The sequence below is a fragment of the Tenrec ecaudatus genome, chromosome 2, assembly GCF_050624435.1.
Source record: "Tenrec ecaudatus isolate mTenEca1 chromosome 2, mTenEca1.hap1, whole genome shotgun sequence".
Lineage (NCBI taxonomy): Eukaryota > Metazoa > Chordata > Mammalia > Afrosoricida > Tenrecidae > Tenrec > Tenrec ecaudatus.
In genome coordinates this window covers 290,956,444-290,982,871 of record NC_134531.1, presented here as the reverse complement: position 1 = coordinate 290,982,871, position 26,428 = coordinate 290,956,444, and the positions used below count along the sequence as shown (strand labels likewise).

Sequence of the window (26,428 nt, the reverse complement as noted above, 5' to 3'; positions counted from 1 at the left end):
GAAACTGAGCAAGAGGAGCCGAGATAATGTCAGGTGGTTGTGGTTTCATAAGAACAGCGGCAAAGGCATCCTAGGAAAAACTATTGGGGTTGCTAGGGACAAACAAACTGGACGCCTTTTCACCTGCCACAGATAGGTATCTTCAAATGGAACCGTGATGACATGTTCTTCAAAATAGAAATTCAGGCCCCTCGTGAATCGCTGAAAGAAGTATACAAAAATATCTTAGACATTCTGTTGCTTTTTCCATTTGTATCTGTAAAGAGATCATTAGAAATTTTAACTGTCAAGTGTTATTAAAAGCATCGAGTTTTAAAGTTTATTCCTTGAAGATGAAAAAGATGCGATTTTGGTGAATTGTAAAATTTGCATCTTTGCTTTTATAAGAGGAAACTATGTTTTTTGACCAAACAGACGCAGAATTATAAATCAGGAATTGACTCTTGCTGCACATTTAGAAGCTGCGTTTTGCTTGTCACTTAAATCCACTAAGAGCTTTGTCATTCCGTCTGAAATGTGGCTACTACTGTTTTTACCCCACATAGTTGTGATAGGGATAGAATAAGGTAGTGTACTTTTATGGACTCAGAGGTTTCAGACAAATGGGCATTTAATTAAAGCTTTTATGATAGGGCAAGGAGAGAGTGACTTGTGTTTTCACAAATGTTCCATAGATGCGTCTGCCTTCAGTCTGCTACAGTTAGAACACTGGTCGTCTAAGTGTGGTCGTGATCCAGGGCATTCACTTCCAGGAGCCTCAATGACCTCTGTACCTTGGGGCTGTACATTTGCTGTGATTTTTATTACAGAAATAACTAAATAAAAGGACTCTTAAAGCATTAGTCCTCTGCAAAACTCATGAACTTAGAAATTTTTAAATATTTCAAAAAGAACCAACGTGTAATTAACTTTTCTAGTGTCCAAATTGTTTAATGGTTTTCCATATTTTAAAAGCTTCATTGACTTGTACACCAATACATTTGTTCGATCGTTTATATTTTTGTATTATATTCATTTGAAATATTGTTTTATGTTCATTATATGCAAATGGAAGAGATGCTAGAGAAATTGAAATTACTTTATCTTCTAGCTTTCATTCTCTGTATCTTTTAGTACAGGTCATTTCTTTTAAAGTCATAAGTATTTAAAATTTTCCATTTCCAATAAACATTAGAACCTAACATTTTACTTTTCTAAAAATCTATGAATGATGAAATATAATACAAATTAAGCATAAAGGTTAATATAAATACTAGGAGAGGAAACTATAGGAGAACTTTAACTTCTCCCTGCCCCCTACTTTGATAAATGTGACAATCACAATTTTTAACCTTTCTAATGCAGGATTGACCTTCCACCCACACATAAACCACCTCCTGTGTATGAAGAAAGATCCCCCCCTATGCCTCAAAAAGAACTTCTGCATCAGGTATGTGTTCATAAGTACATTTACTATAAAGTACAATTAAAAATACAAAGTCCTTTATATTACGAATTTCAAAATCTTAGCTAGCCTGTATACGTTAAATATTACATTGTCTTAGTGCTAATTGGTGCCATCAAATTGGTTCCAACTCATAGAAAACCTTTGTCTAACAGAAGGAAACCCTGCCAGGTCCTGCCCTGTCCTCACAGTTGTTAGGTTTGAGCTCACTGTTACAGTCGCTGTGTCATTCCCTCTTGGTAAGAGGGACTTCCTCGTTGGCACTGACCCTCCAGTTTACTAACTGACCCTCTAGTTTACTAAGGATTAGGTTCTGCTCTGGGGCTGATCCCTCTGGATAACCTGTAAATGGACCGAATTCTTGCCATCTGGCTATCTTTCTTCCAAAACAGATTTGTTCATTCCTCCGGCAGTGTATGGTATAGACAACACATTCACCCACACCGTAATTCTGATCCATCAGTTATTGTCCCATCTTCCTTATTCATTGTTCAACTTCTGTATGCAGATGAGGGAACTGAAAATACATGGATTGGGTCAGGTGCAACTTAATCTTCCAAGTGACCTCTATACTTTTTAACACTTTAAGAAGAGGTTTTAGCAGCGTAGATTGTGAAGCCAAGTGAAATGAAATCCTCGACAGCTCTTTTCTTCATTGTGCCTATCGTTGTTTATGGGTCCAGTCCGAAGGTTCTTATTTCTTTAGATTGAGATGTAATTTCTTCTGAGCTTTATATTCTTTGATCCTAATCAATAGGTATTTCGAGTCCTCCTCACTTTTAGCAAGCAGGTTGTGTCATTTGCATGTCAAGACGTGTTAAGCCTTCCTTCAATCCTCATGCCACTTTCTTCATATAACCCAGTTTCTCAGATTATTAGCTCAATATACCGATCGAGTAAGTATGGTGAAATAAAATAATTCTGATCGACATCTTTTCTCATCTTCAACTGTGTGATAATAACTCTTTGTTCTGTTCAAACCGTGCTGTTCAGTCTGTGTACAGATTTCACATGAATACGTAGTTCTCTGGGGTCCTCAGTCTTTGTAATGGGATCTCTAGTTTGCTGTGATACACACAGTTGAATGAGGTCACACAGTCAGTGAAACAAAAGTAAGCAGCCTTTTTGGTATTCTCTGCATGCGATCAAGATCTACCTGACATCAGAAATCGTATCCAGTATCTCACACTCTTTGCTGAATCGCACTGGAGTTTCTGGCAGTTCTCTGTTGATGTACTGGTACAACCAGTTAGCAAAATGTTACTTGTATGTGATATTAATGATATTTTTCAGTGATTTCTGCATTCCATTGTATTAAAGTTTAATTCCTAGGACCTTGTTGTTTTTTTTTAACCAGTGCCTCCCAAGTACAGCCTGGGCTTCCTTGGCATCAACAGTTCTTGAACATTTACTACCTCCTGAAGTTCTTGAACATTGGCCGTTCATTGTGGCACAGTCGCTCTCTGCATGCCTTCTGTCTTCTTTTTCTTTTGAACTTGTTTCTCACTTAAAGACCCCTCTGTCTTTTTTGAATACTTCCTAGATCTTTCAACCCACTGCCCAGAGAATCCTTCACCATTTTGATTGAAGTTTGATTTTTTTCCCCTCTGGTTCTTTCAGCTTGGGCCATTGAAATTATATCCAACCCCATTTAGCTTTCTAATTTCAGGTTTTTGTACATTTCATTATAATAGCTGATGTTCTGTATTCACCTTTTAAAACTCTAGTAAGCTTTTTTACTTTGGTTAATATCGCTCGATTCATATTGGCTATTCTCTTACGAGCTAGTTTTAGAAATTCTTCTGATAATCCACTTGATCTTTTTCTTTTTTTTTTAAACGACCTTTTGCTTTCTTCATTTATGATGTCCTTGATGTCATTCTGCAACTAATCTGGTCTTTAATTGTTAGTATTTAATGTGTCAGATCTATTCTTGAGATGGTTTCTAAATTCATATATATCCAAGTTGAGCTTGACTCTCATGGACAAGTTTTAATTTTCTTCATCTTCAACTTGAACTTGCATATGGGCTGTTGATCATCTGTCCCACAGTTGCCCCCAGTCTTTTCCATCTCTTTCTACAAATGTCGATTTAGTTTCTGTGTGTTCCATATGGAGAGGTCAGTGTATGTAGTTGTTATGAATGTTGCTGAAAAATTCCCCCAATACCTATCTTTCTTCTTGTTTCTGACTTCAGCATTCCATTCACTGGTAATTATTAATGTACTTTGCATTTTTGATCGATTTTAGACTGGAATTTTGCAAAAATCTTTAAGTTCATCATCTTTGGCACTGGAGGTCTGTGCTTAAAGTTGTATGATAGCTCTGGTAACTGATTTTCATTGCAGGCTCATTGATACTATCCTGACTGACACTGCTGTATTACAGGACAAACCTTAAAAGGTTCTTTTGGACTGTGCAATGCTATTTCTCTCCAATTTGCCATTTTCAGTGTGATAGGACAAATGGTTGTCTGCTTCCCAGTCTCCAATACCAGTCTATTTGGGCTCATTAATGCCGAGGATAGCCATCTGTACACATTCCGTTTAAATTTTGATGACTTTCGTTTTCCCAGAGGTTTCGTTACAGGGTTGCCGTGAGTAGGCGAGGCATCTTTTGACTCAGTGGCGTGAGCTTTGTTAGAGTTCAGTTTTCCTAGATTAATATTTGTACATTCTACATTCTGCTTATTAATAGATGCCTGTAAGTATTCTCATATTGGGAGTGTCCCATCAGCAAATGGATCTCCTGAAAGCGTCACTTTCACTCACGTCATTATGATCAACCCTATTTGAGGAGTGAGTTGTTTCCCAGTTTATTCGGAGTTTGTTCCAAATTGAGGAGTTTATCTTTTGGTACTACTTTGTACAATAGTCTGCTGCCATAGGTAATGTTTTCATTGACCAGGTTTTTTGAGAAGTGGATTTCCAGGTTCTTGTTTCTTATCTGTCTTAGTCTGGATGCTTCACTGAAACCTGTCTGCCTAGGGGTCACTCTGTATTTGAAATACTGGTAGTTCAGCTTCCAACATCGCAGCAGCCTACAAGCCTCTACAGTATGACAAACTGTTGGAAGAGTCTGGGAGGGATGAATACACAGCGATACTTAATTCTTACCTTACTAAATCACTTCTCTGAAATGTTCTTAGGATCAAATTGTGTCTACTAATTAGTGAGAAAAGTAATTAGGGCCAGGATAACTAAAGATAAATTAATAGTATAGGAATCAGGTTTTTAAATTAAATAACAGGCCTAAACACTATTATTAGTATAATTTTGTTGCTGTATGGATTTGTTGACAACTAGCATTTTTCATATAAATTGAAAGGTAGGAAAACTGGATATTACTTGCTGTCTTAACGAGTTGCTTCGCCCAGGCTATGGATGACAGTGGGAGCCCAAGCTTCACTGGTGGAACTGTACTGGAACTAAACCTCCAGTGAACTCCCTCTGTCCACCATGGAGGGATAGGAGGCAAGTGGTCACTACACGGAGGACACTGTTGAGTACAGAAGGTCAAAGGCAGACGCCTGACTTGAACAGTTAAAACTTGTTAGCAGATTCCCCCTAGAATGCATGCTAGACCTGATCTGGTTAGTAAAATGTTTTGGGGGGCTGTATTACTTTGTTTGGTTTTTGGTTGTACGTATTAGGGGATATCTCGGAAGTACTATGTCATTGGGGGTCACCCTTTTGATGTCCTGGTATCTGTTTCTTCATTTGGGGGGTGAGGGGTAGGAAAACCACGACTGATAAACCTCTGGAGTCAGAAGTGTGTGTTAGGCAGGGTTCCCTAGAGAAACAAAACCAGGTAGACAGATAGATAGATTAGATAAGCTAGACAGATCTACACAACAAGAAGGGATTTAACAGCTAATTAGTCCACACAGCAGTACAGAGGGCTCAGTTCAACTCACTTTTGTGGCACAGTTAATACACTGAACGTCCTTCAAGTCACTTGGGCTGCTGGTTCAAGGTCGAGAAAGCAGACAGCAGGGCCTGCCCTCAGGGAGGACATCCAGGGTGAGGCAGCATCAGCAGGAAGATGAGAAGAGGAGGCACAGCAGAAGCCAGTAGTGCTGAAGGGGAAGCGGTCTTGTAGGCTCCTCAAGAAGGTGGGGAAGCAGGTTGTGTACATAGCAAGGAGACAAGATTCACAGGTTGCCTTGGCCCAAAATAGCACAGCAGGCAATTGAGGTGAAGGACAAGCTCAGGCAACAGAGCTCTGGTTAGAACTGCAGGAAGAGAGGGGATACCAGCAGCTCACAGTATGTGTCTCTGTAGCCCTCCAATCAAGCTTCCACCTGATTAAACTCCACCCACATGTTTCCATGTAGGCCTACTTGACACAACAAACCTAACTCACAGAGTGGAATAAGGGTTTGGGGGAGAGGGGGACAAGGAGGTGGTGGTGGGGTAAAAGGGTGATGGTCCATATAGAAAAGGAAAGTTTGGAAACATTGTGGTAGTAAATGTACAATTCTCCTCGACGTGATGGAGAGATGGGATGATTTGATACATGTATTAACCCCAATTAATAATAATAATAAAAGAGTTGCTTCTCCTTAGGCTATTGCATTTTATATTTATATTTTCTGTTCAAGGTAAAAAAATTCATCACTACTTTATTTAGCAATAATAAGCATATGTTCCAGTTTAAAATACTAGATGTAAATATTGGTTCTCATATTACATTTATGATAACTTTTCAGTTTTAGTATGAAATAAGAAATCAAAACCAAATCTGCTACCTAGTTGATCCTGACTCCTAATGACCCCATAGGAGTTCTGAGGCTGGAAATCTCTATAGGAGCCAGCGGCTTTCTCCTGTGGAGCAGCTGGTAGATGCGAACCACAGCATTTGACAGTGGTTCATGTAGAAGTAAGGATTCAGCATTTTAGATTTGGCACATTTTAAGCTATCACACGATGTGACTTTTTTATTCTTGGTGTGTTTGTTCTATTAACCATGTAAACTAGTGAGGCTGTAATTCTATGCTGGGGTTTTATTACTTCTGGTGATAGGACATAAGATTTTTTTCCCTGAAATGCCTTCTATCTTTAGTTTAAAATAAGGCAAACTGTTCATTGAATTCAGTGGGAAAATTCCAAAAGTCTCTGTCTCTCGAGATAGCTTCAGCTTCTGTTCTCTAGGTCTTGGTATGCGGAGAGCCTTTTGCCAGGGCATGGGGCTAGGGGCAAGGGGATGGCTTCTGGCAGGCCCCAACCTGCTTTGTCACCTTACATATGTCAGGTGTCTTACAAGTGGAGCCATGCCATCTTTTCAGACCTCCTGTTCTCTCATAAAGAGTCTAGCCTCCTCTCTTTACTATCACAAAACTAACTTGACAAACAATGGGAAAGCCAACAAAATAGCTAGAGCTGTTGGTAAATTCTGTCAGAAGATTGTTATCTTTGTCAACAAAACTAGAACTTAATCAACAAACCTAATATGACTACAGTTGAGTGCACTTTTATACACTTCATTATACACGTGTATTTGTAAAACATATGCCAAAAATTATTCTGAGCACTCTTTAGACAGGTACCTTATTGACAACCAAACTAACTGTATTACTTTATCTTCCCCACATAACATACAGAAACCTCTTTCCCTGTACAAGATTGTCGTAGACAAAGGTTAAAGTTTTGTATAACTAGAAGTATCTATTTCCTTACAGCTGCTGTAAATTGTGGCTTGCATAGATTTATTTTTGAAGATATTTTGAATAAAATGTAGATTTTGTAGGACAACTTTAATTGTATGTAGTTTTGTTCTTGTCTGTAAAAAAATCACTGGGTTATATAACTTATGTAATCTTTTCTAATTTAATACAGGCGCTTCTCAGGTAGAAAAAGTGATTTGGATTTGTTGATGTTATGGATTTTAGTTAAGAAAATACGATTGCTGCATATATAGATACTGCTAAACTAATACAAAAGGAAGGTTTTTCTTGGATAATGTGTGTTGCCCAATTTGTTCAAACTATAAGTTTTAGCACTCTTTGATCCAAGAAAGCTTCCTTGAAAAATCAATTTTGAAAGTAGGAATTTTGAAGTAGAAGATAAAATTAGTGTTGTGGAAAATTGCATAATGGATATGTGTGGCAATGAAGATTTAATGTGGAAAACTAGTGGAAGATAATTTGAAAAATAAAATTGATGGGAGAACACCTGCTGTCGATAACAAACATTGACCTTTGTAAGCCAGAGGAGGTCATTTAATAGCTTTGTCACCTTTTTTCCCTCCTGTAAAATTTAGTAGTTGAAAATGTATAGGGTTTTGTTTGTGTTTGTTTGCTTATTTTGTCTTCTAGTTGTGCCTATCTGTCAATCAGTTGCCATGGAGCTGATTTTGACTCACACAGTGAGCCTATGTGGAGTTGGCTTGGCTGATTTTGTAGGAGGTGACCAGTAGGTCTTTCTTTCAAGGAGCCCCTGGGTGGACCAAATCCACCAGCCTTGTGGTTATTAGCATGTTAATCTGTCACGAGGCGCAGGGACTTCAAAGGATCAACTCTTGGCTATCATTTTACTTAAGAGAGTCAGAAATTGAGTTGGAGATGAAATCATTCTTTATTTTAGAAAAGATTTAGGAATAATTTAGGTTAAAATCATTATCCATCAGTAAGATAATCTGTTAGGATGTGTGCATTATAATTTCATCTGTTAATTATATGACTGTTTGTTCTTTTAATTAATGTTGCGGTATCAAAATGCAAAATACATAGTAACTGTTTCCTGGTTATCCAAGAAATCTGTGTGTAATTACCACCAAATTGGATTCATGCAATGATAGCATGTTGTAATAATGAATGCCTTAGAAATGTTCCACTTCATTGGAAAGCTTGTCAACTTTAGACTCATGAAGTAATTCCTACTTGAAATTATGAGTCACTGGCCCTCCCAGCCAAGCCGAGAAACTGAAGTCTCAGACTCCCAGATGCCATCCATGGCTTTAAGAAAGAGATTCCCACCTTTTTTTTTTTTTTAACTGCTATTAGTGGTTTACCCCTGGAGAAATCACAGAGGAGAAACAACTACTCATCACCTATGTTAGTCTGCTCTTTGTTTGTCGTCATAAGTTCACAATTCATCCCTGAGAAAGGTCCAGTATGCTAGAGAAGCATTTTATTTCCATGGGTAATATTATCATGAGGCAGAGACGATTCATGGAAGCTAGTATATGTGCTTCAGAAAGACAGGAAGGAACATTTCTTTTAAAGGCAAAAGGTACTGTCAGAAATGCCAACAGCTTATCGTGTTAATAGAATATAATCTATAAAAGTCATTCTTTACTTGGGAAACAAATAGTAACTCATAACATTAAAATTTATTTTACTTTTTCATTGTTTTATATTTTTAACATTATATAGGTAATATATACCGATATTCTTCATGCAAAAATATTAAAATACCACTGACGTTTATAGAAATTGTGAAAATCTTCTTTCACTCTTCATCCCTAAAGATCTTATGTCCTTCCCCAAAATATCCTCTGCTAAAAATTTAATTTCTCCCAGACTTTTTTATGAATTAATGTCTATGCGCCGTTGTTCATCTGTTCACCTTCAAACTATGTTAAGAAACACATTTAAGATTGTTTTTTCTATTTAATATTTCTTTCAGTATAGACAAGTCCTTTTCAAAGAATGGCAAATATTGATACTTTTATCATTATTCTCTGTTATAAAATTAAGATACCTGGACAAAACTTCTGGTCTACTAATTCAAAATTTTGTGTTTGTTAATGATGGACATTTTAATTAGCTCAAACAGTATATTTTAATGTACAATGAGCTTGCTATGGTATTGATGTACCATATATAACCTAACACTGTTCTAAAGTTGTTTCCTATTTTGTTTTCTATCACAATAATTACCTTCTAGAGAAGGTCTTTTTTATGATTGAATGGCACAAAAATTTATGAAAAAATATATCAATTTACATCATAGGTGCCCAAACTTATTTGGTCTACCTCCCCATTTTCAGAAAGAAATAAAGATACTCAGCACCCCCCTGACAATAAAAACTTTTTTGCTATCGTCCATGATCCAAGACAAGTTGTAGGAATCTGTTTCTGCAGCTCTCCAGATCAGCCCAGGGGGTGTTACTGCATACTTGGGAAACGACTAGTTTGATGTTTCCATAAATAGTACATTAAAACACACTGTGCAGTGTTGTTTGTTGGAAATTACTTGTTGCTGAATTGATAAGTAGAGAAATAGCTCATGTTAAAGAATAATGAATAAAGTCAATCATCTTTCCATAACTGATTGCCTACTTGAAGTTTAGTAAACTACCTATTTGCATCTTTTCCCAATTTTTTTTCGTTATTTAACTTTAAAATTTTTAAAAAACTATTTTGTTTGATGGGCATGGTAATTTCTTTCTTTCTACCATGTCTAACTTGTTAATTGTGTACTGCAGTGGTTCTCATCCTTCCTAATGCTGCGACCCTTTCATACCTCAGGTTGCGGTGACCCCCCCCCCCCCCAACCATAAAATGATTTTCGTTGCTACTTCATCACTGTCATTTTGCTACTGTGATGAATCGGGGACCCCTGTGAAAGGGTCATCCGACCCCCAAAGGGGGTTGCGTGCGACCCACAGGTTCAGAACCACTGGTGCCATGTGTTGTCTAAAGGTAAGCAAAAAGTATCACTGCTAGGGTACCAGTCTGCGCACGCATCGGTTTATTCCAAGCCGAACGGGTTGAGACTTGTCCTGAGAACAGCGAGTGGTCGCAGAGAAATGGGACACAGGACAGTCTAGGGGGCTTATTTGGAAGAAGTTTGAAGATAATTCAAAGCTGCATTAAAGGAATCCAGGGTGGATGATACCTTCAGGACCAAAGGTGTGAGGGACGATGCTGGGAGAGTGGAGGGTGAGTGGGTTGGAAAGGGGGAACTGATTACAAGGATCCACATGTGACCTCTTCCCTGGGAGAGGGACAGCAGAGAAGGGGGGAAGGGAGACTCCGGATAGGGCAAGATATGGCAAAATGACGATGTATGGATTACCAAGGGCATATGAGGGAGGGGGGAATGGGGAGGGAAGGGGGGGAAAAAAAGAGGACCTGATGCAAGGGGCTTAAGTGGAGAGCAAATGCCTTGAGAATGATTGAGGCAGGGAATGTATGGATGTGCTTTATACAATTGATGTATGTATATGTATGGATTGTGGTAAGAGTTGTATGAGTCCCTAATAAAATGTAAAAGAAGAAAAGAGAAAAAAATGATTAGGGCAAAGACTGTAAAAAAAAAAAAGAAAAAAAAGAATTGGGATCACATACAGTGCCTCATGTTGGGGTGACTCCCTAACCATAAAATTATTTTCATTGCTGCTTTAAAAAAAAAAAAAAAAGGAAGGAAAGAAACCAAGAAGGTAGCACCAAGGAATTTTTTGCACCACAACCATGCAGCTGCCTACTTTTTTGGGAGGTGGGGTGGGAGGGGTGCTTTTCTTTTTCCACTCAGTAGAAATCTTGTTGAACTTAAGCATTAATTTTGTGAGAATTGACAGTTTTACTATGTTTAGTCTCCTCATCCAGGGACCAAATAAGCTTCTACTTTGATGAACTTTTAGTCTTGGAATGTAGTTTTTTTTTTAATATGTCTTTAATGCTTCTAAAATGTTTATTAAAAACATTTGGGTGTTTTTTTTGTCAATGATATTACTTCCACCCCACTCCCTGAAGTTCCCCCCCCACCCCACTGCTACTTGGTTACTAATTGTCTATAGAAATGCTTTCAATTTTATCATACGGTAATTCTTATATATAGCCACTTTCTCAAATGTCTTATTGATTCTAATAGTTTCAATTATTTTCTTGAGTTTTTTAGATTTATAATCTACTTCCAGAAAATACTGATTTTTTTCTTTTTATCCTGTGTTATGATTGTGTGTGTGTATATTATATATATATATATATATGTATGCATGTATAGACCTACTATTTATTTTGCAGTGATAAGGGCCTCTGGTAAAGCACTCTTCTCTCTCATTCAATTTCAAATTATGTTTGAAATACTGATATACAATGTATTTGTGGCAACATGGTACATTCTATGAATAAGGGTTTTTTAAGCTTTTTTGTAACTGATTGCAAGAGCTTTTTCTGTATACTCTGATTTAAAAACGAATACTTCTAATACCAATTAACCCAACATATATCATACAGTGTGAGTTTTCCTGTAAAAAGATCTGAAAGTAAATGTAAATTTTTCAGGATACACTGTTATGCTTCAGCCTGTAATAGCACATATTCTTGGAGGCTGAGGACTATTGGATTCATTGCAATAGATACTGTTACTTTACTAAGAATGAAAATGAAATGCGAGCATTAAGACTATGGGAACTGTCGCTTTTGAAATTATTTTTATGTTGCTGACATCATCTTTGATTTTAGTGAAAATGAATAAAAGAATTTAAATCCCTAAAATTATCATGAGACTTTTTCTTTTCTCTCTTGATAATCTACAATTACAGAAGACCGTGGGGAAGTTTTTAATTTTTAAAAGTTGTGAAATATTTTATGAAAAGCATTTCATATGTGGAAATACACAAATCAGTTTTTAACATCTGAAACATTTGGTTCTTCTATTTATGTATGTGCATGCATCTGTACACGAGCGGTTTAAGTTTTAATGGATGTGTTCTCATTCCACAAAACCACTCTTTCCCTACCGGCTCAGCAGGGCAGTTAAATGGGAATGGGATAGAAAACACAATCCCCAAATCTGTCAAGTGTTTGTGTTTTGTTTTCGTTTTAAGATCATTTTATTGGGGGCTCTTACAGCCGTTATAACAATCCATACATCAATTGTATCAAACAGATCTGTACATACGTTGCCATCATCATTTTCTAAACATTTACTTTCTGGTTGAGCCTTTGGTTATCAGCTCCTCGTTACCCACTTCTTTCTCTCAACCTCCCACCCTCATGCCCTCTTGGTAAATTATAAATTATTATTGTCATATCTTACACCATCCGCTGTCTCCCTTCACTCATGTCTCTGTTGTTCATTCCTGTGTGTGTGTGTGTGTGTATGTGTGTGTGGAGGTGTTGTGTGTGCATGGGTTCCCCTTTCCTCTCGTCCTCCCCCCACCTTTTTTCAACCCTACTGGTGTTGGTACTCCCATTTCTGTACCTGAGGCGTTGGATTCTGCCCTGGATTCTGTGTGTTGTGCGCTCTGGTCTGTACCAGTGTACCTGTTCTGGCCTAGCCAGAACTGAAAGGCAGGACTCGGGTCATGATAGTGGGGGATGAGGCATCCTCAAAGAACCAGAGGGATAGCGTTTGTTTCGTAGGTGCTATACTGCACCCTGGTTGACTCATCCTTTTCGGCTGTCCCTTCTTTGCGGGGATGGCACTAATATTCACTGTTTTCTTAGGAATGCAGTGTTGCTTGAAATCCTTGGAAGGAAAGAACAGTTCCAACAGCTTCCATCTCACCCTGACTACCATAATGATTTTCACCTAGGTGGTTGAATCAGTTCAGGACTCGATCAGTTGCTATATTTGTTTGTTTTAACCAGGCATTCAAATTTTCTGTACTAGCCACTGGGTTGGATTTGTAAAATGCCTGATTCCCTACAAGATGGGTTGGAGGATCACATTTGTTACAACAACTGAGTCTGAGAAATTGTACCCAGTGGAACAAAGTAGGGGGATTTGAGTTCTGCATATGATTATCTACTTGGCAATACTAATTCTCACCAAGAACTATTATCTTTAAGACTTTAGAAAGTACACTGTTTTTGTTTCATTGTTCTAGCTTTTATAGTACAGAAAATCATATGATGAGGCTTCAAAAGTTCATGGAAAAATTTCATAAACTTTTAATTCCACTTTTCCACAAACGTTTTGAAGCCCCAAAGCACTAGAAGGAGGTATGAATGCATGAATACAATAAACTGTATCTATCATACATAGAAATTTGATTTTCCACTTACACTGAATATTACTTCTAGGATTTAATCCCACACACAGAAAAGTTTCTTTTAAAACTATAGTTAAGGAATAGCCTGTAATCTATTCCATTGAACTTTCACCAGAATGTGTGACAGCAGAGAAAACTCTTTATTTTCTCTTTAAAAAGAGAAAACTCTTTATTTTAAACAAAACGGTATCATATGTGGTTTTATTGAAAAGTAATACTTAAAAATATGCAGTTAAGGCATTTTAAGGGTAGAAAAGAGCTTCCTTATAAGAAATGAAATGTTTACAAAATAATTGAAAAGCTACAACTGGGACTCAAGTTCGGAGTATGTTTCCATAACTGATATGCGTGGATCCAAAGGCCAGAATTATGACATGTTGTGCTAAACTCACTCTCCGCTCTCAATGCTGCCACTGCTGAGTACTGGCAGTGACGCCCACGTCACCCTGCTCACCAGAGAAATTACCCTCAGCAAAAAGTTGCTAATGTGATTTTAATACTGTTTGATAGCTCCCGCCTTTCACTGGATTGCGTTTGTTTGCGGTAGGTACACATTCTGGGTCGGTTCCATTTCCTGTCAGATGGCTACGTGCTTACAGCCCTGCATCTGTTTGCTGAAGCGCTCAGTTGGCGCTCTTTAACTCTGGGAGCTTGGTTTGTGCCAGCACCCGCAGTACAGTTTGACTTTTCCCTTCCGTGCGCAATTCTTCTTAACACACTGTTTTCTGAAATAGTTGAACATTTACCTTTTTGGGGGGGTATAGTAAATTTGTATATTCCTACCATCTTTTTTGATGTTTCCTATGCTTTTCAAATTTTTACACATAATTTCCTCCAGTGTGGCAACTTGAAGTTTGAATTTTCCCTTGAATTTTTCAGCTTGAGACGTCCTGATTGTATTCTTTTGTTTTTCTAACGCCGTGTCTGCACATTTCACTGACACTTCACCTTGTCTTCTCAAGAAACACTTTGAAATTTTCTGTTTACTTCTTTTATACCATCATTTCTCCCATTTCCTTTTGCTATTCAGTGATCGGATCAAGTTTCAAAGTCTCTCTTTAAAAAAATATTTTACTATCAATTATGTGAAGATTTACAGAGTAGGTCATTATTTTTCCTTAGGTCATTAGTTTTATATTAAAAAATCCATACACATTTTGTTTGAACTCATCCATTGTGGTTCCTTCAGTGTACTACCCCTCATTCACCCCCCTGTGTTTCCTGTTTTGATTACTAACTCCTTTTCTAACCAGTCTTCTATGGTTCATCATTCTAACATGGGGTGAATTCAGTTCTAGACCTGAAGGGTGCCGTAAGGGCCACAGTGCCGTGGGGATCCAACCAGTCTCTATCTGACCACTAAGCCTGTTTCTTTTATGGTTTTGAGTTCTGGTCCATGTTTTTCTTTCACTCTGCCCAGAACTCTTTAATGCATGTATTTTCAGAGCAGTGGGTAGTGGTAGCCAGGCCCCCTGTGTGTACTAGTCTCAGGGTAGGTAGAGACTGATGTTGCATAGTCCATTTATCTGTTGGTCTAATTGTTTCCATATGTTTGTCAGTTTTCATCACTGTGCTTTTTCTGGACAGGGAGAGACCAATACTTGCACTTCAGATAGCTGATCATCAGTCAGATGTAGGACATTCTCTGTAAATTATATTCTGCCTGAGCCCCCAGACCTGGTGATTCATCCTCAAAATGTCTGGTTATGCCTAAAAGCTGTCATGATTTCGCCTCCTGTGGGCTGTGCCACACTCATGGGTATAGTCACTCTCTTAGCAGCTCACTGGCGTCCGGTTGATTCCAACTCATGGTGACCCTCTAGGGCCGGGTGGAACTGCCCCAGGGAGCAAGGCTAATGCACATATACAAATATCCTTGTTTGAGAGTTTCCTTGGCTTCCAGTTTTCTCCTTTCCATTTTTTTAATCACCTTTTGCTTTCTTCACATATGATATTCATGATGTCATCCCTCAACTCTTCTGGTCATTGGAGTTTAGTGTGTCAGACCTAGTTTGGGGATATCGTCTAAATTCAGATTGGATATATTTAAGATTATACTTTGACTTCCAGGTACTTGCTCTGTTCTGGTCACCTTAGGCCATAAGATTGTTGGATTGAAAAGCCAACACCAGTACCACCGGTACATTTTAACTCACCTAAAGCCTAGGATATTGATTTTTAGTATCCCATTTCATTCTAGAAAATTCCCAATTTTCCTTTAGTCCTACTTCATAGCAATCCACGTTCCAATCGCTATTAAATGTTTGCAGCTGATACTTCTCATTCTGAGTTGTTGTGTATCAGCAAAGAAGGCCCCACAGGTGTTAAAGTGGACTCTACGTTTGGAAGAAAGCTCTTCCTAATCGTGTTTGGGGTGCCTTCAAATCAGAAGGGCTTATATTCAGGACCCTATTGGACAATGTTCTGGTGGGCTCCATAAAGACTTCATGGGTGAATTTTTAGTAGAGTACAGGTTTTTCGTCCTAGTCTGTAAGTTCTATTGAAATCTATCCTCTACAGGTGCCCGATCTGGTATTTGAAATATCCATGATATACCTTCCGGAATATAACAGCATGCAAGTCACCCGAGTATAACAAAGCTGACAGATTTGTCTTTGCAGCACCCACTAAGCCATATCTTTACCCCAGTACGCTGAATAGGCCATCGATAGACACTAACTATGCTGTAACTTAAGACCCATTTCTATACTGCTTTGCTTCTGAGAAAAAGAAAGCATCTCATGATTATCTATAGCCTGTAGACCGGGTCTCATAATGAGGTCCATGGCCTTCTTTCAGGAGCTTCACAGGATCAGAACTATAAAAGTGTGATATTCCTTACTCCCTCCTTGACATTTATAAGCAACTGTGCCTAAAATTGCTGGAAGCCTCCGTGCAATTCAAAATAGTGGCACCAAACTCCACTAAACCATGTTTCTATATTCACAGATGAAAAGGTGGAGGAAAAGCAAGAAGCTAGCACTATTTAAGAATGGCCCAGAAAGAGGTATAGGAATGAATCTTATTGCTTATTTATCCTAGACCTACATTGTTTTAATATTTTGTGTGATGAAATGGGGGAAACTACTTGTGAGACTATTTGAATTCCAAACACCATTTTTAGTTGAAAGAATGACTGGGAAACTGGCCATTCAAGCTTCAGTCTTCTGATATTTTTCAAAAGCCTATGAAGAGAGCCTATCAAAGACAAACAAGCGACAGTATTTGTAACCAATGACACAATTCGAGCTCCCAAATGAAAATGTTACCTTGGGGGAAACTTGTATCTGCCAATATACAATCAGTATTTTACCAGTATTGAGACTCTGATCATACTGGTGCAGGTGTTAATGAGTAAGATTTTTGAATATTAAATAATTAGCTGTCTCAAGGCTTCAGAAGACATATAACTTAATGAACTACTAGTTTCCAGATGGCCCGTGCATGCTGTTAAGAAATTGTGCATCACCGGCCAGTGCGATCACGAGGTGCCAAGGGACCAGGTATAAGGCATCATGCAAAAAAAAAAAGATATAAGTGTGTGTATGTATGTGTATATATGTGTATATGTATATATGTATGTATATATATATATATATATATATATATTATATTAAATGAAGGGGAAAGTGCAGAGTGGAGACCCAAGGCCCAAGTGTCGGCCAATGGAGATCCCCTCATAGAGGGGTTTAGGAGAGGAGATGGGTTAATTAGGGTGTGAGGTAGTATCGATGAAGAACACAGCTTTCCCCCAGATCCTGGATGCTTCCTCCCCCCAACTACCATGATCTGAATTCTACCTTGCAGGGCTGGATAGGACAGAGGCTGTACACTGGTACATATGAGGGTTGGAGGTACAGGGAATCCAGGGTGGATGATACCTTCAGGACCAAGGGTGTGAGGGACGATGCTGGGAGAGTGGAGGGTGAGTGGGTTGGAAAGGAGGAACTGATTGCAAGGATCCACATGTGACCTCTTCCCTGGGAGAGGGACAGCAGAGAAGGGGGGAAGGGAGACTCCGGATAGGGCAAGATATGGCAAAATGACGATGTATGGATTACCAAGGGCATATGAGGGAGGGGGGAATGGGGAGGGAAGGGGGGGAAAAAAAGAGGACCTGATGCAAGGGGCTTAAGTGGAGAGCAAATGCCTTGAGAATGATTGGGGCAGGGAATGTATGGATGTGCTTTATACAATTGATGTATGTATATGTATGGATTGTGGTAAGAGTTGTTTGAGTCCCTAATAAAATGTAAAAGAAGAAAAGAGAAAAAAATGATTAGGGCAAGGACTGTACAGATGTGCTTTATACAATTGATGTATGTATATGTATGAACTGTGAAAAGAATTGTATCAGCCCCAATAAATTGTTAAAATAAAAAAAAGAAAAAAAAAAGAAATTGTGCATGAGTAAAGTACTCATTAAAAATGTAGGACAGATAAAAGTATTTTAATATCTACTGACCGCTATCTATACCCACCACCATTAAGTCAATTATGACTCATAGCCTATAGAGGGTTTCTGAGGCTGCACATCTTTATGGGAGCAGATAGTCTCGTTTTTCTCCCCTGAAGCAGCTGGTGGACTTGAACTGCTGACCTTGAGGTAGCCTAACATTACCTGACACACCACCGGAGCACCTGTGTATTAATGCAGTGTGGTATGAAAACTTTACTGTTAAGTTTTCTATTTGATGTCATAACTAAGTTCTGTAAAGCTCCTACTTGTTGAGATGTGATATTCAAAGAATATCCATAATTATCTGGGATGACTACTGAAGCATCCCTCATTTCAGTTACATATCTGTATGAGTTCATTGTTTTCTTCCTATGTTCAACCAAGCAACATAATTACAATGGATTGGGGACCGAAAGGGGTAAGAACAGCAAGTATGTTTTATTGCCCTAGATACTGATTTCTAATTTTTCTGAAATGCCACTTGTCTTGCTAATATTATTTAGAAAACCTTTTTTGTTTAAAAAGATGCTATCAACATAAGCGATAATTGGATAAGCGATCACACATTGAGGGGATGAGCTGAAGCACAATGTGTGTGAGTTGTTGGACGTGAAACTGATGATGTGCTCTGTAAACTTTCATCTGATCCACAATAAAAGTATTAACAAGAATCTACTCTGAGGGAGTTCATTATGTTTCTATTTTAATTTTTTGTATGGTGCTGTAGGTGGAAGTTTACACAGCAAATGAGAGCCCTTTTGAACACTTGGTTCGCACAGAGTTCCATGTGGTTGGTTTCACTGTTCCGTGTGTCAGCATTCGCAGGGTTTCTCTTCTGTGGGGTGTGTTTCCTTTGACCTTGCTCTCCCTCTCCCCCTGGCCTTTCATCTTTGCTTTTGGATAAATATTGACTCTCTACTCATATATAGCTTTTGTATAAGGGAGCACATTACTCTCAGGCCACATTATATATTTTGAAAATCACCTGTTACTTCTCGGAAAGGTGGCCTGCAGAACTAGCTTTAATTTCAAGTCCAACAGTTATTTTAGGGTAATAGTCTCAGGGTTCTTCCAAACTGTATTGGTTAAATAAGTCTGGACTCTCTTAAGAATTTGAGTTGTGTTCTACAGTTTCCACCCATCCTATACAGGACTTTCTCTGGTGTCTCGGGTTAGAATAGTGGGTAGTAGTGAGCACTGGTTATGAGGAGCTGTAGTTAATGTGAGCTATTTGTCTGGTGGACTGGTTTCTCCTTTGAATCTTTGCTTTCCTTAATTACTCTTTACTTCATAATAATAGAGACGATCATCGGGTATATCATCGGGTCATCACTGACAAGTTTTTAAGACTCCCCCAGTGCTACTCAGTAATCTAGAATGTAGAGCATTCTTTGTGAACTACTTTAAACCAGTTTATCTCATTGTCCCCTGACCCTGTGATCCCAAGCCCAGTAACCGATTGCCTTGAGGAGTTGGAACTACTAGGAAGAATCTTAACTGAGTCGCCTATGTATTTGTGCTATTCATTTAAAGGAAGTGGTTTTTAAACATATATCAGCTTTGTTAATATTCTATATAAAGATAGCATCAGCCTACACATAAACAAAAAAGGCGAGTCCTCAGAATTTAAGGGTGCAGGGATCACGAAGCTGAAAGTTTGTGAACCTCTTCTGTGGTTTGCCAGTGTTGGGCTACTTAATAAAACAGATAAAAAACACTTTAAAAATCTCAATGCATTTTATGTTCCAGTGACAAGTAGACAAATGCCTGTATTCACTTAAGAATAGCTTCACTTAACTGGTAAATTGGCATACAATAAACTACTCAGATTAAAAAATCTAAACTTGTTATGTTTTATGTACACGCACATGCAAATGAGGGGCTTCAAGAAAATTTCATTTGGAAAAACTGCATTATCGATTTTTCCACGAACTTCTTGAAACCCCTCATACCAAGTTGAAAAGCCGCACACACAGTCTCTGAACAGTGCTGCTCCTCTTAATCTCTTAGAGGACTTCAGAACCACTTCCTGTCTCTCCTAGCCAATGGAGATAGGTGTATAATGTTTAATATTATAATATATTGAACATGTCATTGACTCGTGTATATATGCTTGTGGCCATATATACATGAGGGTCGAGGGAGGGTGGGGTGGAAAGGGGGAACTGATTATAAGGATCTACATATAACCTCCTCCCTGGGGGACGGACAACAGAAAAGTGGGTGAAGGGAGACGTCGGATGGTGTAAGATATGACAAAATAATAATTTATAAATTATCAAGGGTTCATGAGGGAGCGGGAAGCGGGGAGGGAGGGGAAAAATGAGGAGCTGATGCCAGGGGCTTAAGTGGAGAGCAAATGTTTTGAGAATGATGAAGGCAATGAATGTACAAATGTGCTTTACACAATGGATGTATGCATGGATTGTGATAAGAGTTGTATGAGCCCCCAATAAAATGATTTGAAACAAAAAAGAATTTTGTGTAAAAATGCCATTGTAGTTTTATTCCATCGTCCAGAAGTTTTTAAGCTCCTATGTGTATATAGTGTAATACACATCTCAAATTTTATGTAAATTTTTTATACTCACTTTTTCATGTAATAATTTTGTAGCTCATTCATTTTTATGGGGTCAATACTGTATTCCTTTGATGGATAGTAATCTAGGGAATATATTGCGTTTTGTTTGTATATTTTCCTATTAATGAACACTTGGATTTTCTGGGGGGTGTTGTTTTATACATATATATACTTTTTTAAAAGCAGCTGTGACCATTTCTATACAAGTGTCAACACTGACATACTCTTTCATTTCTCTTGAGAAAACAGAAATCAAAAGGATAAGTTACAAGGTTGGTATGTTTAACTTTTAAAGAAAACGCCAAACTCTTGCCTGAAGTTTTTTACAATTTTACATTCTCACCAGCTAAGAATGAGTTGTTCCATATACGTTTGTTAGATGCTTTAAGACTTAAAATTTTAGACATTTTAAGAAGAGTGTAGTTATTTGTTGCTGGAGTTTGCTATTGTCCTTTAAAAAAACAGTTTTCTTGACACATAATTCATATAAGGTACATGTCAATAGTTCAGTCATAATCCAAAGAGTTGGTAACCATCAGCAGAATCAATTTTGGAACATTTTTCCTTGTGCTTGTTAGAGCCCCACGACCCACCAACCTCCCATCCTTTGCCCCTGTTGGGTTGTTAAGTGCCATCAAGTTGGTTCTGCCCCGTAGTGACCCCACGCACCAACAGAGGCAGCACCGCACCACCCTGCACCATCCTCACTGAGCCTGTCGATGGGGCCATGTGTCAGCCCGTCTCCTCGAGGGCCTTCCTCTTATTCATGGCCCTTCCACTTTATGAAACGTGATGCCCTTCTCCAGGGACTGGTCTCTCCTAACAGCATGTCCAAAGTATGTGCCACTTTGCCTCGAAGGAGCACTCTGGCCTTCTTCCAATATAGATCGGTTTGTTCTTTTAGCTGTCCTTGGTATTTTCAATATTCCTCTTCACCAAAATTCAAAGGCATCAATTCTTCTAGGGTTTTCCTTACCTATTGTCCAACTGTCACATACATATGGTACAGTGGGGAATACTATGACTTGGGTCAGACATACATTAGTCCTCACAGTAATAACGTTGCTCTTCGATACTCTAACGTGGGCTTGTGCAGCAGATTTACCTAATGAAATACATCTTTTGATCTCATGACTGCTTCTTCCATGAGCATTGATTGTGGATTCAAGTAGGCAAATTCCTTGACAATTTCAGCCTTTTCTCCATTGATCATGATGTTACTATTGATCCAGTGGTGAGGATTTTGGTCTTCCATATATTGAATGGTATTCCATACTGAAGGCTACAGTCTTTAACACTCATCGGCAAGTCCTTCAACGCCTCCTCACTTTCAGCAAGCAAGGTCGTAGCCTCTGCCTACTGCAGGTTGTTAGTAAGCCTTCCTCCTGCCCTGATGCCACACTCTTCATGTAATCCATCCTCTCGGAAGATTTTCTCAGCATACACATTGAACAAGGATGGTGAAAGGATACAACCCGGATTTTGAACCATGCAGGATTCCTTTGTTCTGTTCACAAAACTGCCTCATGGTTCATGCACAAGTTCCCAGTGAAGTGTTCCGGAATTCCCATTCTTCTCAGGATTATCCATAGTTTATTATGGAGCACACAGTCAAATGACTTTACATTGTCAGTGAAACACAGTAGACATCTTTTCTGGCAGTCTCTGCTTTCAGGCAAGAGCCATCTGACATCAGCAATGATAGCCCTTGTTCCACGCCCTCTTCTGAATTCGGCCTGAACTTCTGAGTTTCCTGTCGGTGTACTACTACAGCTGTTGTTGGAGGATCTGAAGAAATAATGTAGGCGTGTGACAATATCAGTGATATCAGTCTATAGTTTGAGCATCCTGTTGGGTCACCTTTCTTTGAAATGGACACAAATATGAATCTCTTCCAGTCATTTGCCCAAGTAGCTGTCTTCCAAATTGCCTGCCGTAGAGGAGTGAGTGCTTCCAGTGCTTCTTCAGCTTGCTGAAATATTCTAGTGTGTAGTTCAATTCGTGGAGCTTTGTTTTTGTCTAATTCATTCAGTGCAGTTTGAACTTCGTCCTTCTGCACGGGTGGTTTTTGCTTACATGCTACCTGCTGATATGGTGGAAGTCCTTTTTGGTGTGGTGATCCTGTGTGCTCTCTATACCTTCTCTTGGTGCTTCTTCCTCATTCAGTGTTTTGTTAGAGAATCTTTCCAGACTGCAACTCGAAGCATGATTTTTTTTCTGGAGTTCTTTTAGTATCAGATGTGCTGAATGTGTTCTTCCCTTTTGGTTTTCTCGTTCTAGCTCCTTTCACATTTCATGATCATATTTGGGTTTGTCTTCTCGAGCTGCCCTTTGAAATCTTCTATTCAGCTCCTTGACTTCATCCTTTCTTCCCTTTGCTTTGGCTGCACTAGGATTAAGAGTGAGTTTCAGATTTCCTTCTGGCATCCACTTTGCTCTTTTCTTTCCTTCTTGTCTTTTTACTGACCCTTTGCTTTCTTCATGAGTGACAGTCTTGATGTCCTTCACTGACCATAAGGTCTTCTTCTGTCATGAGCAGTCAGTGCCTGAAGTTCAATGAACTACAATAGTCATGAAATTAGGTGGGATATACACAAGGCCATATTTTGGCTCTCATAGACTTGTCGAAATTTTCTTCAGCTCCAACCTGAACTTACATATGAGCAATTAATGGTCTGTTCACAATCAGCCCATGGCCTGATTTTAGCTGCTGATACTAGATTTCTCCATCATCTCTTCCCACAGATGTCAATTTGATTTCTGTGATTTCCATCTGGCGAAGTCCATGTTTATAGTTAAATTTTGTGTTGTTGCAAATTTTGCAAATTTCTAACATGTGATCTCTGGCTTAATTTCTGGCACCAAGACCGTTTTTCCAACTAATGTTTCTTACTCTTTGTTTCCAACTTTTCCATTCCAATCACCAATAACTACCAATGCATTTTGACTGCATGTTTGATCAATTTTCAACTGATGTCGTTGGTAAAATTCTTTAAATTTTTTTATCATTAGGTTTTGTGGTTGGCTTATAAAGTTGAATTATCGTGGTATTGATTGGAGTTCCCAGAAGGCAGATAGATATCCAATCACAGATAGTATTGCACTTGATGGATTTAGCAAGACCCTTTATGACAGTGAAATGCCCTGCCATTCCTCTTAATTGTGCTGTTCCTGCCTTAGTAAATCATATTATTTTCTGATTCAAAATAGCCAATACCAGTCCATTTAGGATCACTAATGCCTAAGATATCAATCTTAATTCCTTCCATATCCTTTTTAATCACTTCCAATTTCCTTCAATCCAAATGTCCCACATTCCAAGTCCCACTCATTAGAAGATGTTTGCAGCTGTTTTCTTTCCCTTGAGTCGTGCTCCATCAGCAGCGGAAGATGCTGAAGCCTCCACTCCCTCAGGCTTTATCTGACTCCCGTCACCATGGTCGACTGCCCTCCAGGAAATCTCTTCAGTCACATTCTGAGTACCTCCGACATGAGGGGCACCTCGGCTGGCAGTATCTCTGACAATGTTGTTTCCTTGGTTTGGGCTTGCAGGATTTGAAAATGCTTCGAAGCTATGCATGATGTTTTCAGAGGCTTCTTTTTCCAAAGTGGAGATTCAATTCTTTCTTGGTTGTCTTTTCTTGGACTTGAATCTCTGCTGAAACATGTTCACTTTGGGTGAACCTGCTGGTATTTGAAACACCAGTGACATAACTTCCAGCATCACAACTATACCAAGCCACCACTGTCTGTCCAACGGAGAGATTGACAGACTGACAGCTGTTTCCTTAGGTAACAATCCAGTTGCTGTCTATATTTACCGCTTCAGAGTGAATTTGGAAACATGTTCTAGTTGTCAGGTGCTGTCCAGTTGGTTCCTACTCATAGAAATCTTATATACAACAGAACAAAGCACTCTTCAGCCTGTGCCTTGCTCACCATCCTCGCTATGTTTGATTCCATCGTTGAAACTACTGTTTCAGTCAGTCTCCCTCTGGGTCTTCCTCTGTTTTGATGACCATTAATTTTATTAAACATAATGCCCGTGAGCAAGGACAGGTGCCTCCTGAATACATGCCAAATGTATAGGAGACAAATGCTCCCCTCCTTGCTTCCAAGGAGAGTTTTGGCTGTACTTATTCCAACACAGATTTACTGTTCTGGAGCCCCATGATAACATAAGAATCTCATTCCATCATTCAAAGGCATCAGTTCTTGAGTCCTCCGTATTCGTTGTCCAGCTCTCACATGCATATGAGGGTGTGGAAGATACCACATTGTTTGGGTCAGGCTCACCTGAGTCCTCAAAGTGGCCTGTTTGCCTTCTAGCACTCTATGCAGCAGATTCCCCAATACAGTGCCCTTTGGTTTCTTGACATTTGCTTCCAGGGATGTTGACTGTGCATCCAAGTAAAATGAAATCCTTGGTACCTTCAGTCTTTTCTATCATGGTATATTCCTTAGTGATCTGGTTGTGAGAATTCTGTAGTATAATCCAGGCTGAAGGATGCAGTCTTTGATCTTTATCAGTAAAAGTTTCAAGTTCTTTTTGCTTTTTTGTTTTTAAATCATTTTATTGGGAGCTCTTAAAATTCTTACAACAATCCATACATCCATTGTGTCAAGTACATGTGTACATATGTTGCCATCATCCTTTTCAAAACATTCTTTTTCTTCTTGAGTCCTTGTTATCAGCTCTTCATTTTCCCTCCCTCCCTCCCTCCCCCAATCTCCCACCTTTATGAACCCTTGATAAATTATTATTATTATTTTCATCTTACACCATCCACCATCTCCCTTCACCTATGTTTCTATTGTCCGTTAACCTGGGTTGGGAGGGTTATATGTGATCATTGCGCTCAGTTCCCCCATTCTTCCCCCTCTTCCCCCCTACCCTCACGGTATCGCTGTTTCCATTATTGTTCCTGAGAGGTTTATGCGTCGCCCCTTCCATGTGTCGAGAGCTCTTATCTGTACCAGTGTACATGCTCTGGTCTAGCCGGATTTGTAAGGTAGAACTGGGGTCATGATAATGTGGAGGAGGAAGCATTAAAGAACTAGAGGAATGTTGTATGTTTTGTTGGTGCTATACTGCACTCTAGCTGGCTTGTGACTCTTTTGTGAGGGGATGCCTTTTGTCTACAGATGGGCTTTGGATGTCCGCTCCATATCCTCTTGTTCGCATCGACATGATTGTTTATTTTGGGTCTTCTGATACCTGATCCTGTCGACACTTCTTGATCATACAGACTAATGGTTTGCTTCTTCTATGTGGGTTTTGTTGCTTCCCAGCTAGATGGCCACTTGTTTATCTTCAAGACTTTAAGACCCCAGATGCTATATCTTTTAATAGCCGGGCACTATCAGCTTTCTTCACCACATTTGCTCATACATCCATTTGTGTTCAGCATCATTTCTGGAAGGTGAGCATCACAGCATACGAAGTTATTAGAACAAAGTATTCTTGCATTAAGGGAGTACTTGAGTAGAGAACCAATGCCCATCTGCTACCTTAATACTTAACATATAAATATATGTACATAGCGCTGTCCCTATTGTTATATATATATATTTACATATGTACATGCCTGTATTTATACCTGTATAAGTGTCCTTTGCCTTCTAATTCTTTCCTCTATTTCCTTTTACTGTCCTCTTGTCCCACTATCATGTTCGACCTTTATTCGGGTCTCAGTAATTCCTCTCAGCTACATGGCACTTGATCAAACCATACCAGGCATTCTATGCTTCCTCGCCATCGGGTTTAGTTCACTTGTTCCCTTGTCCCTGGGTTTGTTGGCTCCCCCTACCTTACCCCCATCTCCTCCTCTCCCATTGTTTTCTCTCGGGATTGTTTATTCTGCCTGTCTTACATAGATGGGTATGGGGGGGTGAACCTTTCAGTATGCAAGGTTGGGTCATCTGCTTGTCACAGTCTGGTCATTAGTCTTCCTCCTACACTGATGCCCTATTCTTCCCCATATTGTCCACCTTCTTG

General features: G+C 39.0%; 1 protein-coding gene across 5 annotated transcripts in view; it reads left to right on the top strand.

Annotated features, from left to right (window-relative positions):
* The window catches only part of NECTIN3 (nectin cell adhesion molecule 3), a 140,345-nt gene that overhangs the window by 64,804 nt on the left and 49,113 nt on the right, over window positions 1-26,428 (top strand). For 2 of the 5 annotated variants that reach the window (XM_075542548.1, XM_075542550.1), the window contains exon 7: window positions 1,345-1,429. The exons of 1 other annotated variant lie outside the window; for it this stretch is intronic. In XM_075542548.1, coding sequence (XP_075398663.1) covers window positions 1,345-1,429 — 85 coding nt within the window. Of the gene's footprint in view, window positions 1-1,344; window positions 1,430-4,820; window positions 5,796-16,339; window positions 16,448-26,428 lie in introns of those variants that run through there. 2 more of the 5 variants (XM_075542549.1, XM_075542551.1) reach the window with 2 other exon arrangements.